The sequence below is a fragment of the Eutrigla gurnardus genome, assembly GCF_963514095.1.
Source record: "Eutrigla gurnardus genome assembly, chromosome: 12".
Taxonomy (NCBI): Eukaryota; Metazoa; Chordata; class Actinopteri; order Perciformes; family Triglidae; genus Eutrigla; species Eutrigla gurnardus.
The window spans coordinates 18,861,531-18,877,108 of NC_139926.1; the positions used below are offsets into that span (position 1 = coordinate 18,861,531).

General features: G+C 45.6%; 2 protein-coding genes across 4 annotated transcripts; one reads left to right on the plus strand and one right to left on the minus strand.

Annotated features, from left to right (window-relative positions):
* The first annotated feature begins 168 nt into the window (after positions 1-168).
* On the plus strand, positions 169-1,452 carry coa5 (cytochrome C oxidase assembly factor 5). Its single transcript, XM_084022911.1, has 3 exons — positions 169-367; positions 869-952; positions 1,075-1,452. Exons 1-3 carry the CDS (start codon positions 266-268, stop codon positions 1,114-1,116), a joined length of 228 nt encoding a protein of 75 aa, XP_083879037.1. The 5' UTR covers positions 169-265; the 3' UTR covers positions 1,117-1,452.
* A 119-nt stretch (positions 1,453-1,571) lies between these two features.
* LOC311021957 (inosine-uridine preferring nucleoside hydrolase) lies at positions 1,572-5,027 on the minus strand. 3 transcript variants are annotated; one of them, XM_084022908.1, is made up of 8 exons: positions 4,918-5,027; positions 4,701-4,812; positions 4,135-4,226; positions 3,774-3,961; positions 2,976-3,155; positions 2,784-2,895; positions 2,272-2,411; positions 1,572-2,139 (listed from the first exon to the last, which is right to left on the minus strand). In XM_084022908.1, the coding sequence occupies exons 2-8, from the start codon at positions 4,763-4,765 to the stop codon at positions 1,792-1,794; spliced, it is 1,125 nt and encodes a 374-aa protein (XP_083879034.1). In that variant the 5' UTR covers positions 4,766-4,812; positions 4,918-5,027; the 3' UTR covers positions 1,572-1,791. The 3 variants fall into 3 exon arrangements, with proteins under 3 accessions (XP_083879034.1, XP_083879036.1, XP_083879035.1); XM_084022910.1 differs by lacking the exon at positions 4,701-4,812 and having other exon boundaries at positions 4,918-4,936; XM_084022909.1 differs by lacking the exons at positions 4,701-4,812; positions 4,918-5,027 and adding an exon at positions 4,488-4,618.
* Positions 5,028-15,578: the final 10,551 nt, after the last annotated feature.

The window sequence follows — 15,578 nt, forward strand, 5'->3', positions numbered from 1 at the left end:
AGCAAAATAAATCTATTGCAAACATGAGCACAATGTATATATCAGTTTATTTATATATATAATATATATATATATATATATAATATATATTCAAACTACAAACCATCCCAGCATGCACTTGTCTGTGCCAACGTACTTCCGTTTTCCCATCATGCATTTTCACAACATGGACGGAAGCGTTCACGTCATTCACGCCGCCGCTGTCCTTGCACTTGTCAATTTACAAATACGGGAGCATTGAGGTTGTTAAAGTGGATTCCGAACAATGCCGAAATATTACGAGGATAAAGAGGAAGATACCCGAGCCTGTGCCGGCATCAGAGAGGACTTCAAAGCCTGTCTCCTTCAGCACGACTGCGTGGTAAAAGTAAGCTAAACGTCCTCTGGTCGTCAAGCCTGAAACACAGGAGTGAGACAGCTCCGTAGCGACAGTTGGATAATATTAACATTAATTATTTTAATCTACAAACGCCTGGGTAACATCTAACGCCAACTAGTCGTAAACAGCAAGTCGTAAATGTGACCGATGTCAAACTTTTATAGGTGCTCCGTTTGCTAGCTTGCTAGCTAACGCCGTTAACTTAATAACAACTGAAGATAATTAGTCATGAAACCGAACCGTTAACACCAAAACACATTTCTGAGGATCAACACGATACAAACGTCCTCCGCCTAACGGCTGTCTTGCTCACGGACATTTATAGTAGGATATGACGGATGGATTTGAATATGCAGAATATGTTTATGTGTTTCTCAACCGATCATAACCGAATACCGGTATATAACTAGGATACCGGGTTCAGAGTGCACATTTGGCTCACGGGAAGAAGGGGCCCAGTGTATTCTAACTGGTTTCTCCATTGGTCAGGAGGGGAAGATGCCTAGTGAGTGTTTGAAAGAAGGCCACTGCAAAGCCCTGCAAACATCCTTCTTTGAGTGCAAGAGGTCCATGGTAAGTAAGCATAATCCCATTGCATTTGAAATTATATTTCAAAAAAAAATTAATGGCTGTAAATGTAAAAATGTATCTCTTTTGCACACATTGACCAACCAATGTCTGTCCTCTTTTGACAGCTGGACACAAGGTCGAGATTCAGAGGAAGGAAAGGATATTGAGGATGCATCCCGTGTGGTTGAAAGAACACTGGATGAGCAGCTGTAAATACTTGTAATGACTCAAATGGTTCCTCGAGGCTGCTCACAGGTCAGTATGTGTGCAGCTTCACAGCCTCATCTGAATCACGTGTGAAGAAAAGTGGGTAGCAAAGGACTATCAAATGTTGAAGAACATGCACGCTGACGCACAAGAGGATGGACAACTCATCGGCAACATGTCGTGCTAAAAAACACTGAAGCTGTCGCTGGCTGGAGCTTTGTTTTGTATGAGTGGTGTGTGTGTGTGTGTGTGTTATGCTATGACAAACTATGTAATGAAATAAATAATGAGGTGCAAATGGGGATCTGTCATCAAAGACTGATTGAAACATAATTTTTTTTTTATTCTAACATTAAAAACAGTTTTTATGATGAGTCATCAAGCAGTTGAGATCATCATATACCTCAATTCCACAAGTCATACAAAATGAGCTGCTCCTGCTGTAGGAAGTGCAAAGATGCAGTTTGTAGTTAGATGCATACTTTTTAAATAGTACGTTGTCTTATAACTAACAACACAAAGAGAAATGACTCATTGTGAGTAGTAAGCTTCTTCGACTCAAAACGGACAACTGAGCCAAAATATGTGGACAGTAACGGTGACATGGTCACTAATGCTTAGTGTGTCCAGAGCTGTTATTTTAAAGCAGCCGTCATCATCTGCTTGAACTTCTCCATGTCCACCTTCTTCATGATGTAAGCCTTGCACGTCTTCTTCAGTATGCCCACAGTATCTACTATCATCATTCCTCTGGTGTGCGTGCCCATCAGCTCGACGCTAACCGGGTAATGGTCGCTTTCTACGATGAAGGAATCGTCAACGGCGGCCGCCATGGCGTACGAGTCGCAGGACACGAAACCCGTGCCGTCCACGAACTCCTTCTGGAGGCGCTCGCTTTGTGACGCCTCGATGCTGTAGTGGAAGATCCGCGCCATGAAGCGAGCTTTATCGGTGTCCTGCGCCAACCATTCGTCGCAAAACTCCTGTAATACGTAAAAAACACAGAGCGGCAACATTTCTCCGATGAGCTCACTGATGCATTACCTCGTCAGAAAGCCTTTTGTGCTGTTATTAGTCGGGAATCTACTTGTTACAATGTGTGAACTAAGACTTGCCCAAGAGAGCTTGCTGTAGCAGGTAAACTCCCAGCAGGCCAGGTAGGTGGGACACTGGTATTCATTCAGTACGATGTACGCAGCTTCTGGATCCGCGGCGAAGTTGAACTCGGCGCACGCTCGTACAGTGTTTCCTCGAGCTGGAAGGAACAAACCACTGATTACACACTGAACTCCACCACTACAGGATGTGGACGGATGAATGAGGACTTGGTAGACACACTTCACGGCTGCAGCTCACCATTATTTCCTTTTTGATAACCAACAGTGAGTGAAACAGGTCTGTAGCGACAGTTGGATTATATTAATATTCATTATTTTAATCTACAAACGCCTGAGGGGTAACATCTAGCGCCAACCAGTCACCCCTGTAGGAGCTAACTGTAATTTAAGACAAACCGGCTCTTTAAAAGTTATTTAAATGTACCTTTTCTCACACTTAACATTATCGTCCAGCCCTCTAAAACGGTCAACATCACCACCTTTTGCTTCAAGTTCACGACTTAACTGACATTCAGTGTTGCCTCCCATGATGTAGAGCCCTTTGAGTTTGCTCGGTAGAGACGGATCCATCCTCACAGCCAGAGCCAGGTTGGTGAGGGGTGCCGTGGCAACCAGAGATACCTGGGGAGTAAACCCAGACTTTAAAGACCCCGAAAGAAGCGCACGCATACAAACGCACAGCGCTGTCTCACGCCTCTCACCTCTCCCGGGTTCTCATTGACGATCCTGATCATGGCTGACACAGCGCCCTCCTTCTGAACCAGGTCCAGACCGGGAGCGTTGGGGTCAGGAGCATCTCCAAGCCCGTCCAACCCATGGAAGTGTCCCGCATCGATGCTCTCTCCAAGGATCGGCTTAGTTGCACCTTTAAACACTGGAATCTGAACCAGATGATGTAATTATTACACAGCATTCAGACTGATTGCTGTCCATTCATGTTCCTAGTCATGTGTAGAAGCCTAGACATAAAGTAAAAATATTTATTGTACAGTTGATGTTCTAAAACTAACTTCTAATTCAACTGAACGTTTTGCAATTTTACACTTTTCAATCAGTCAAAACTCAAATTTATAGTATGCTATGCTGGTTTTCCTACAAATAGTGATCACTAATACACTGACATTCTGCTTTTCTAGAGTACTTTTGGTGGCATTTAATGCCTTAAATAGATGGCTAAAGTGTTATATCTATCAATTTTAGGCACTGGTATGATGAGAATGATGACCCTCTTATTGATTAAGAGTAAATCTGATAAAAAAAATATTTAGTGACACAAAGTGTTTCTATGTGTAATACTTTATATGGTTTTATTTGAATGTTTATTTCCTTCTTCAGAGCATTTAGACAGCACTGTTTCTTTTGGTGTTAGAATGCAGTGGTCTAATGTTGACGCGCTTGTGCAGCTTTTCTACTGATTTCATGAAGTTGTGCACTTTGTCCACTTCTTGTCATTCAATAACTCCGCTGTCTAGGAAACGACAGCGGCCCGTTGCACCCACCTCTAGTTTGTTGCAGGCCTGCAGGACCCGCAGCGTGTTCTTGCACACATTCTCCACGGTGGTGTTTCCGTGCACACAGGTGATGCCCAGCAGCTCCACGTTGGGGGCGGCCAGCGCCAGCATGATGGCCTGAGCGTCGTCCACCCCGCAGTCCACATCCACCAGCAGCTTCTTACTCATCATGGACCCTGAGGGGGGGAAAGACATGAGTGCAACAAGACTCTGATGAGCGTTTAACTCCTCTGGTGAATTATCTGATGAGATACAGTATCGCTTCCTCTTGATCAAAGCTGTGGTTACAAGTCATGGTGATTAGTGTAGTTCAATGAGAGGCAACACATTTCAAAAAGACAACGCGTACCTGTGGCGGAGCGTGAAGAAGATGAGCTGTAGTGTTTGCCGGCTGCTGCTCTTCCTCTCACACAGTGGGACCAACAGTCAGCTGCAAATAACCTTTGAGCGGAAACAGACAGAATGGGAGGTGTTATGCAATAGGAAGCAAGGCTTAATATTTAATCAGGTTCTTGTCAATCATGGGCAGTGACAAACAGAAAACAATATTGTCAGACGTGGAATAAACACACCACTCTGCACTCAAGTGTCCCCTGCAAAGCACATTCAAAGTGTATTTACAAAGAAGTGAGTTTACAGTGCTGTCAAATATGAATATACTCACATATGTCAGTAATACCACAGTATAAAATACTCAATTACCAGCCATAGTCCTGAGCTCAGTACAGACATATCTGCAAAATGCACTGCACTACTGCACATTCCTCACGATGGGTGTTTTAACAAGCTACATTTCTGGTATTTCTGCACTCGTGAGGGTGGAAATGTCTTTCACGAGTTCTGCGATCTGCACACAAACACGTGTTCACATTAAAAGCTACCAGAAAGAAACTAGTGGTGAAGTGCAGCCCTCACCTCCACACACAGCTCGGGGAGACGACCCGGTACGTTGTCGCAAAACATCGGAGGATCACCGACATGCAGCCGGGCGGGTGACGAGGACAGGACGACGCAGCGAGATCTCACTCTGTCCGTATTTTTGCGCACAGAAAAACGAGAAGCAAACAGAGGCGTTCCAGGCGGTGTCGAGAAAGAGTGCAGTACGCGCATGCGCGAGTCAATGATTACATACCCAGCAGTAAGGACATTAGCCTGAGTTCCCAATTACATACTTCTTTTTCTTTTAACTTTACAGCTGCTATTACAAAGTACTCCCTGTAGCATGAGTTGGGTCATTCTACTTCCTCATAACATTGCAATAACCTTCACCTTGTAGCTTGTTGAGCCCCATGCGCAAAGGATTGTGGGTAAGAACAGCCAGAAAAGGCTGCCTTGTAAACTGGAAAATGCTAAGTGATCTCGTTAGGACCATAGACATATATACATAGACGCCTCATAGACTGACGCTGCCTATTGGAGCTGCCGTACTGACGCGTTGACGTAACCGGCATTTTTGTAGTCCCTCACGCTGCGGCGGCGGCGCTCAGCAAAGCTGGTGCGGCCGTTGCCCAGCAACGGATGCGTAGCAGCGAGCCGCGCGCTCGTCGTTATCTGTGTGACGCTACGTTCCTTGGCTTTGATCTGTGACGTCGGGGGATTCTGGCTTCGGTGCCTTTGATTTCTGCCTTTGATGTCCGCGTGAGGTAAGTCATCAAATGCTATAAATGAAGTTGCCTCACCAGGATCATTAGAGCGACGGACAGAGGAGAGAATAATAGACGTAGACAGTGAAGGAATCACAGAGGAGATAAGGAAATCCTAATCACCAGAGACAGTGAACGTATCACAGACAGAGGAGATGAACTACTCCAAATCATCCCGAGTGGAGATGAAGTCAGCAGAATCAACCCCGGAAACAACACCAGAGTATGTCATCGCCGACAGCTGCAAGAAAACGGGGCTACCAGCAACATACTTTCTGGAGTGGTCAGTGGACATGCTGGTTTTGAAGCTCTACGTGAAAGCCAAAATAAGCTTTCCAAGCAAAGCCGCATATGCCATCACTGATCGCCTCCTTGAAGCAACGTTGCCCCGGGTGGAGGATGCTGGTTTGAAGCCCACCTTTAAAGCCTTGAGCAACATGGTCGAGGTGGTTCTCAAGAGCCTCTGTAAGAAGTTTGGCAGTGCAGAAATGCTGCTGAACTCCCTAGAAAAGGAGGATTCAGAAGTTGTGGACTTCATTGCCTCCACCATCGTAGATCACCTGACCAAGCCTCCAAAGAAGTTCAGGGACTTGCGCAAGTTCTGCTCGTCTGTGGGCAGAACGCTGACGGGGCGTAGCAGATCGTCCCAGGGCTCTAAGGCCTAAGAAGGTTAGCGGTCTCATCCTAGAAACGGGTTTTCGCCGGGAGCTCCGGTTTTCCCACATTCAGTGGATCTTACGATTCACCAAAAAAAAAACCTTAAATTTGGCGTTCAGCTTGAGGTCAGATTTAACCTTGGAGTTTAAGCTCCAATTCCAGTCCTGCACCGATCCACTCTTCCCCTGTCTTCTGGCCTTTGTGTTAATTTGTTAAATCCACCAGCGGCGTGTCGCCCTGGTAACATGTCTTCACTACTCCACGACTCTAAGTCTTGCCTCTGATGTGCCTCTGTGACGACCTCCATTGCCGTCTTAGAGGTGTAATATTCTGTTGCATCTTTGGGGTGGGCCAGGTCTTGTCAGGACCACCTCAGAGGTCACCGGGGAGAGTGATGGTTTCATTTGAGTCCATCGGCTCTCCTAAAAAGGGGTTTTACTCCGGGTGCTCCGGTTTTTCCCCCCAAAAAAGAAAATTGTCAAAAGATAAAACCAAACCGATCATGGACCTTCGGCCTAGGGTGCTCTGGTACCACGTACACTTATGAGCATCCTTATGTTGGTTCATGGTGTTCGTTATGGACAGTCCATGACTAGCACAGAAATATAAGAACAAACGACCACTTGGATATAGATCAGAGAAGCGTTCCTCCCTATCACGCTGCTCCAGGTATCTCTATCGTTGCCCACGTGCACGGTGAAGTCTCCGAGCAGAACTATGGAGTCCCCTACTGGAGCCCCATGCAGGACTCCATTCAGGGTCTCCAAGAAGGCCGAACACTCCGAACTGTAGTTTGGTGATACTGGGCTACTGCGAGAAAACGATGCAGTATGTTGACGATTCACTTTTGTTTGCAGAAAGTGATCAGGCCTGCCAGGCTGACACAGTGGCACTGCTAAAGTTTTTAGAGCGGGTTGGCTGGCAACCGCAAGATTGCCGGTTCGATCCCCGGCTCCTCCTAGCAGAGTGCCTAGTGTCCCTGAGCAAGACACCTTAATTGCTCCTGACGAGCTGGCTGTCGCCCTGCATGGTTGACTCCACCGTCGGTGTGTGAATGTGTGAATGAATGGGTGAATGTCAGTCATTCCTGTAAAGCGCTTTGGAGAAAAGCACGATATAGATGAGGCCATTTACCATTTTAGATAATAGGATCCAAGCCATCTTGAAGATGATGCTGAGATGGCACAGCCTCTGCAGAGCATGAAGCATGATCATGGACTTGGACCGACGGACATGCCGATTTGGACAACCAATGGACATGCCAGCTTTGTTTAGCTTGTACAAACCCTGACTGCCGTCCCGACCTTGGGCTGACCCGACTCCGACTGTAAAAAGACAGAATGAATGTCATCCTCATGTACTTGCATCCATCCTCCTGGAGCAGAGAATGATTCACCTCACTCCAGCACGGATGATGCATCGACATCAGGTTTTGCTCTCACTCCCTAATGTCACTATAACCTGATGCATTGTACTTAATCCAGCAAGCCTTTTGTCTACAGTGGTTGATGGTGAACCACACGACTGCATGGCGGCAATCGTGGAAACCTGCTCACCACGACCCCATTAAGTTACCAATGCAAATGCTGAGCCTTTCTTCCCAAATAACACCTTCTCTCTCCTCCAAAGGGCAACCCGTGTTTGCAGTGATGTTTGCTTCAGCACCTGGCTATGTCAACACATGGGAAACCACGTATCAAAAGCAGGGAAGCAGCTGACAGTTCCTAGTGAACATGGGGCTTCTCTAACCACTCACACAAAATGGAACCACTTTGGACAAAACGTATTTTCCAAAGTGGTTAGTGTGCCTCAGACCCAATGTTGAGAGAAGACCAGGAATCCAGCCATCCTATGCTTGATGACTGCATTAACCTCTCCAACTCTCAAGTCTATCCACACACAGGTCAGACCAGCCCTACCACCCCCCCTGCAAGGAGGACCGTTGCATTCACTATAGCCTGGAGACTGGGTGGTGATAAAAGACTGCAGGAGACGTCGCTGGAGGGAACCACGCTGGACACAACCATTTCATGACGCTGAAGGTGTTCATGATCCGGTCCGGGTACTCCTCCCGGATCTTGCTGATCAGCAGGGTGCCCATGCCGGAGCCGGTGCCGCCCCCCCCAGAGAGTGAGAGGAAACCCTGCAGGTGGAGATACGGGTCAGACTTTGTCCTCCAATATTTATGCATTGATCATCTGGTACGTTCAGTAAGAAGTACTAAGGGAGCTGATTACTGGTTTCTTGTGTCTTATATTTCCTGCAGGACGTGGTGGAGACCAAACACGGAGCTCGAAGGATCTTTAACTGCTGGATGTGGAAATAATCTGGCTGTTGCTGTCATTTGCCACCACTCGAGACGGAGATCCAGAGGGAGGGAACCGACCAGCAACCCGACGAGGACGAGGAAGACCCAGCAAGGACCACCCCTCACTTTTACACAGGGTCCCTGTGAACCAGTCTGGCCCCCTCGCCTGAGACCACTTTGCCATGGGAGAACCGACCAGGAGCACAAGCCTCCAGACAGCCTCCCTCAGGGTCATAGACACACCAACCTCTCCACCACAGTAAGGTGATGCTTCCTGGAGAGGAAACAGGCAGACTTTTAGGCAGAAACTAAAATAACATATGAAATGAAATGTGAATTTAACAAACTGTCAATAAACAATTCTTGTGAAATAGATCAAATCCTTACTCCATAACTTAATTTGTATTGAGTATTTTCTTTTCTTTTACTTTTGTATTTGTATTTGTTCAGCATCTAATTTTAAGCGTCTTTGAGTACCTAAAACAGATAATGATACAAATGATGATTATTATTATCATAAACTTGTGACTGGAAGCCTAGATTCCTTTTTTAATGTAAATTCCAACCTTCAAAATAAAATATATACACAATGTAAGGGTCATAGTACACGAAAAAAGTAGCATAATATATACAAACTATAACATACATACATGTGCACACATGGTACAATTTCTAAATAATATCAGTGACCTGGCTGTCCACATTTAAAATGAGATAATCCTTAATGTGTCTGTTTAAAGAGCCAACAACAGACGTCAGTCACCAGCTGTCTCATTATAATGACGTAGCTTAGAGAAGGTCGTCTTTTCCTAAATCCCGATGAGTTCGAGGTAAAGTCGTGAGGAAAAGACGCCACGTCGTCGTTTTTGTGGCTTTTCAACCACAACTCAAGTATATGTGGGGCTTTTAGGTGGAAATTAAAACCTCTGACTTTTATTGTGAAGGCGCACCTCAGACCCCGGACAGTCACGTCATTCTTGTTGTGCCAATAGAATACCACCATGTAATGAAATAGAGAGAATCAGAGTGTATGGCTTATTTCTAGGAATATTCCAAATAAAATATGACCAGCAAAGAACCTCAATACCAAAATAGCCCTCATTGTGGTGTAAAATAACAAGAAGACAGCTGCAGTAATTAGTCACGGCTGACACATGACATTTCTGGGTTTGGGTTCTTAGAAAGCGCTGCGTCGGCATTTAGTGGAGGACAAGCATGAGAGCGTGATTATAAGTGGTTGTTTACGGTAAAGTCGGCGTTGCCAATCTGATATGCCGATGCTGAATCTGCTCCATGGACACAAACAGCAGAACCAGTCGTTTGTTGCTTTATTTCTACGAGCCGAGCCAATCAGAGCATCCGACACGACTTCCTGCAAAACACGCCGGTGACTCATGATGGCACCTTTAAGAAATAATTCTATGAGTTTTAGTGATTTTCTTTGTCAATTTTGCATTATTTTGTCTATCTTTTAGATTCTAATTGTGTTTTTATACGTTGAAAACAAATATTAAACGTTTCATCGTACATTTTAAAACTTTAAGTCAATGAGTTTCCGTTAAACTGAACACTATTTTGCTGCATCTCCATGGTAACATGTTCCTCTCCGGGATAATGCTGTTAGTAGATGTTGTTCTATTCAGGATGAAGTTATATTTCTTTAGATTTGATCGTACAAGATGTTTCTTCAAAATGAAATATTTCTTTTAGATTTCATTTTGAAGAAACATCTTGTACGATTCAATTGAAAGAAAAAGAAAAGTTCATCCTGATTAGCATCAGTAGAACAGAACAGGACAGAGATCAAGGCGGCAAAGAACAGACAGGAAGTGAATTCATCAGAAACAGCCGAGTGGGACAAGTTGTTCTCCTGCCTGAACACAACCAAACAATCTGAATATAATAAGAAAAAATGATTTCCCTGAGGGGAATTTCCTGTAAACATGCGGAGATTTAAAAAAAGGAATCCACCTGGAGGAGAGCCTCGATACCTCGATATCACTGGCTCATTCTTCTGGTGTGTGACCTTTGAACCTCTCAATGTCTTCAATTGATGATGAAATACTGCTGGAACACACTCAACCAGATTCAGCTCATTTACTTCAATTATTTATAATTCGCTGAAAATGATATATATGATGATATATATGATGATATATATATATATACCATACAGGTTTCATGGACACAAAAGGATTGTCAAGTGGAGAAATATTCATATAAATATGGTTAAGTTACTTAGTTAAGTGCTAGAAGTGCGTAGGGTCGTAAAATGAATGACATAAAAGTAAAATAATAATAATAAAATATGATTAACAGAATGACGAGATCAAATAAGGGAGACAAGAAAACATCCTACATTGTACAAGGGGAGAAGCATAGTTCTGGATATAGATTCTGTGATAGACTGGTGTCCTGTCCAGGCTGTACCCTGCCTTCACCCAATGAATGCTGGGATCGGCTCCAGCCCCCCCACCCGTGACCCTGAATACAGGATAAGTGGTAGACAATGGATGGATGGATGGATGGATATGGATTATTCCTATTATTATTCGTTTGTTTGTTTTTAATTCATTCATTAAATTATTCTTTATTGTATTTATTGACTTTGTTTAGTTGTTTGAAGGTTATTTGATCCAAACTCCATACCAGTTGGTGGCGGTAATGCACCAAAAAGTTGTTTGCACAACTGCCAAAATACAGAAAGAAAGAACGGAAGAACGCATTCACAGCTAACATACGAGCTAACGTAGCGCTGCGTCACGTACTCACGCGTTGACGTAACCGGCATTTTTGTAGTCCCTCACGCTGCGGCGGCGGCGCTCAGTAAAGCTGGTGCGGCCGTTGCCCAGCAACGGATGCGTAGCAGCGAGCCGCGCGCTCGTCGTTATCTGTGTGACGCTACGTTCCTTGGCTTTGATCTGTGACGTCGGGGGATTCTGGCTTCGGTGCCTTTGATTTCTGCCTTTGATGTCCGCGTGAGGTAAGTCATCAAATGCTATAAATGAAGTTGCCTCACCAGGATCATTAGAGCGACGGACAGAGGAGAGAATAATAGACGTAGACAGTGAAGGAATCACAGAGGAGATAAGGAAATCCTAATCACCAGAGACAGTGAACGTATCACAGACAGAGGAGATGAACTACTCCAAATCATCCCGAGTGGAGATGAAGTCAGCAGAATCAACCCCGGAAACAACACCAGAGTATGTCATCGCCGACAGCTGCAAGGAAAAGGGGCTACCAGCAACATACTTTCTGGAGTGGTCAGTGGACATGCTGGTTTTGAAGCTCTACGTGAAAGCCAAAATAAGCTTTCCAAGCAAAGCCGCATATGCCATCACTGATCGCCTCCTTGAAGCAACGTTGCCCCGGGTGGAGGATGCTGGTTTGAAGCCCACCTTTAAAGCCTTGAGCAACATGGTCGAGGTGGTTCTCAAGAGCCTCTGTAAGAAGTTTGGCAGTGCAGAAATGCTGCTGAACTCCCTAGAAAAGGAGGATTCAGAACTTGTGGACTTCATTGCCTCCACCATCGTAGATCACCTGACCAAGCCTCCAAAGAAGTTCAGGGACTTGCGCAAGTTCTGCTCGTCTGTGGGCAGAACGCTGACGGGGCGTAGCAGATCGTCCCAGGGCTCTAAGGCCTAAGAAGGTTAGCGGTCTCATCCTAGAAACGGGTTTTCGCCGGGAGCTCCGGTTTTCCCACATTCAGTGGATCTTACGATTCACCAAAAAAAAAACCTTAAATTTGGCGTTCAGCTTGAGGTCAGATTTAACCTTGGAGTTTAAGCTCCAATTCCAGTCCTGCACCGATCCACTCTTCCCCTGTCTTCTGGCCTTTGTGTTAATTTGTTAAATCCGCCAGCGGCGTGTCGCCCTGGTAACATGTCTTCACTACTCCACGACTCTAAGTCTTGCCTCTGATGTGCCTCTGTGACGACCTCCGTTGCCGTCTTAGAGGTGTAATATTCTGTTGCATCTTTGGGGTGGGCCAGGTCTTGTCAGGACCACCTCAGAGGTCACCGGGGAGAGTGATGGTTTCATTTGAGTCCATCGGCTCTCCTAAAAAGGGGTTTTACTCCGGGTGCTCCGGTTTTTCCCCCCAAAAAAAAAAAATTGTCAAAAGATAAAACCAAACCGATCATGGACCTTCGGCCTAGGGTGCTCTGGTACCACGTACACTTATGAGCATCCTTATGTTGGTTCATGGTGTTCGTTATGGACAGTCCATGACTAGCACAGAAATATAAGAACAAACGACCACTTGGATTTAGATCAGAGAAGCGTTCCTCCCTATCACGCTGCTCCAGGTATCTCTATCGTTGCCCACGTGCACGGTGAAGTCTCCGAGCAGAACTATGGAGTCCCCTACTGGAGCCCCATGCAGGACTCCATTCAGGGTCTCCAAGAAGGCCGAACACTCCGAACTGTAGTTTGGTGATACTGGGCTACTGCGAAAAAACGATGCAGTATGTTGACGATTCACTTTTGTTTGCAGAAAGTGAACAGGCCTGCCAGGCTGACACAGTGGCACTGCTAAAGTTTTTAGAGCGGGTTGGCTGGCAACTGCAAGATTGCCGGTTCGATCCCCGGCTCCTCCTAGAAGAGTGCCTAGTGTCCCTGAGCAAGACACCTTAATTGCTCCTGACGAGCTGGCTGTCGCCTTGCATGGCTGACTCCACCGTCGGTGTGTGAATGTGTGAATGAATGGGTGAATGTCAGTCATTCCTGTAAAGCGCTTTGGAGAAAAGCACGATATAGATGAGGCCATTTACCATTTTAGATAATAGGATCCAAGCCATCTTGAAGATGATGCTGAGATGGCACAGCCTCTGCAGAGCATGAAGCATGATCATGGACTTGGACCGACGGACACGCCGATTTGGACAACCAATGGACATGCCAGCTTTGTTTAGCTTGTGCCATCTTGAAGATGATGCTGAGATGGCACAGCCTCTGCAGAGCATGAAGCATGATCATGGACTTGGACCGACGGACACGCCGATTTGGACAACCAATGGACATGCCAGCTTTGTTTAGCTTGTACAAACCCTGACTGCCGCCCCGACCTTGGGCTGACCCGACTCCGACTGTAAAAAGACCGAATGAATGTCATCCTCATGTACTTGCATCCATCCTCCTGGAGCAGAGAAAGATTCACCTCACTCCAGCACGGATGATGCATCGACATCAGGTTTTGCTCTCACTCCCTAATGTCACTATAACCTGATGCATTGTACTTAATCCAAGCCTTTTGTCTACAGTGGTTGATGGTGAACCACACGACTGCATGGCGGCAATCGTGGAAACCTGCTCACCACGACCCCATTAAGTTACCAATGCAAATGCTGAGCCTTTCTTCCCAAATAACACCTTCTCTCTCCTCCAAAGGGCAACCCGTGTTTGCAGTGATGTTTGCTTCAGCACCTGGCTATGTCAACACATGGGAAACCACGTATCAAAAGCAGGGAAGCAGCTGACAGTTCCTAGTGAACATGGGGCTTCTCTAACCACTCACACAAAACGGAACCACTTTGGACAAAACGTATTTTCCAAAGTGGTTAGTGTGCCTCAGACCCAATGTTGAGAGAAGACCAGGAATCCAGCCATCCTATGCTTGATGACTGCATTAACCTCTCCAACTCTCAAGTCTATCCACACACAGGTCAGACCAGCCCTACCACCCCCCCTGCAAGGAGGACCGTTGCATTCACTATAGCCTGGAGACTGGGTGGTGATAAAAGACTGCAGGAGACGTCGCTGGAGGGAACCACGCTGGACACAACCATTTCATGATGCTGAAGGTGTTCATGATCCGGTCCGGGTACTCCTCCCGGATCTTGCTGATCAGCAGGGTGCCCATGCCGGAGCCGGTGCCGCCCCCCCCAGAGAGTGAGAGGAAACCCTGCAGGTGGAGATACGGGTCAGACTTTGTCCTCCAATATTTATGCATTGATCATCTGGTACGTTCAGTAAGAAGTACTAAGGGAGCTGATTACTGGTTTCTTGTGTCTTATATTTCCTGCAGGACGTGGTGGAGACCAAACACGGAGCTCGAAGGATCTTTAACTGCTGGATGTGGAAATAATCTGGCTGTTGCTGTCATTTGCCACCACTCGAGACGGAGATCCAGAGGGAGGGAACCGACCAGCAACCCGACGAGGACGAGGAAGACCCAGCAAGGACCACCCCTCACTTTTACACAGGGTCCCTGTGAACCAGTCTGGCCCCCTCGCCTGAGACCACTTTGCCATGGGAGAACCGACCAGGAGCACAAGCCTCCAGACAGCCTCCCTCAGGGTCATAGACACACCAACCTCTCCACCACAGTAAGGTGATGCTTCCTGGAGAGGAAACAGGCAGACTTTTAGGCAGAAACTAAAATAACATGAAATGAAATGTGAATTTAACAAACTGTCAATAAACAATTCTTGTGAAATAGATCAAATCCTTACTCCATAACTTAATTTGTATTGAGTATTTTCTTTTATTTTACTTTTGTATTTGTATTTGTTCAGCATCTAATTTTAAGCGTCTTTGAGTACCTAAAACAGATAATGATACAAATGATGATTATTATTATCATAAACTTGTGACTGGAAGCCTAGATTCCTTTTTTAATGTAAATTCCAACCTTCAAAATAAAATATATACACAATGTAAGGGTCATAGTACACGAAAAAAGTAGCATAATATATACAAACTATAACATACCGGTACATACATGTGCACACATGGTAGAATTTCTAAATAATATCAGTGACCTGGCTGTCCACATTTAAAATGAGATAATCCTTAATGTGTCTGTTTAAAGAGCCAACAACAGACGTCAGTCACCAGCTGTCTCATTATAATGACGTAGCTTAGAGAAGGTCGTCTTTTCCTAAATCCCGATGAGTTCGAGGTAAAGTCGTGAGGAAAAGACGCCACGTCGTCGTGTTTGTGGCTTTTCAACCGCAACTCAAGTATATGTGGGGCTTTTAGGTGGAAATTAAAACCTCTGACTTTTATTGTGAAGGCGCACCTCAGACCCCGGACAGTCACGTCATTCTTGTTGTGCCAATAGAATACCACCATGTAATGAAATAGAGAGAATCAGAGTGTATGGCTTATTTCTAGGAATATTCCAAATAAAATATGACCAGCAAAGAACCTCAATACCAAAATAGCCCTCATTGTGGTGTA

What these genes read in the sequence shown, in the direction of transcription:
- LOC311021957 (XM_084022908.1), bottom strand. Translation starts at nt 4,765, where the DNA reads ATGTCGGTGATCCTCCGATGTTTTGCGACAACGTACCGGGTCGTCTCC. An exon ending in TCAATGAGAACCCGGGAGAG is followed by an intron (nt 2,896 to 2,975) that starts GTGAGAGGCGTG and finishes TTTACTCCCCAG; the next exon opens with GTATCTCTGGTTGCCACGGC. An exon ending in GCTACAGCAAGCTCTCTTGG is followed by an intron (nt 2,140 to 2,271) that starts GCAAGTCTTAGT and finishes TACGTATTACAG; the next exon opens with GAGTTTTGCGACGAATGGTT.
- coa5 (XM_084022911.1), top strand. Translation starts at nt 266, where the DNA reads ATGCCGAAATATTACGAGGATAAAGAGGAAGATACCCGAGCCTGTGCC. An exon ending in AGCACGACTGCGTGGTAAAA is followed by an intron (nt 368 to 868) that starts GTAAGCTAAACG and finishes TCCATTGGTCAG; the next exon opens with GAGGGGAAGATGCCTAGTGA. An exon ending in TTGAGTGCAAGAGGTCCATG is followed by an intron (nt 953 to 1,074) that starts GTAAGTAAGCAT and finishes CTCTTTTGACAG; the next exon opens with CTGGACACAAGGTCGAGATT.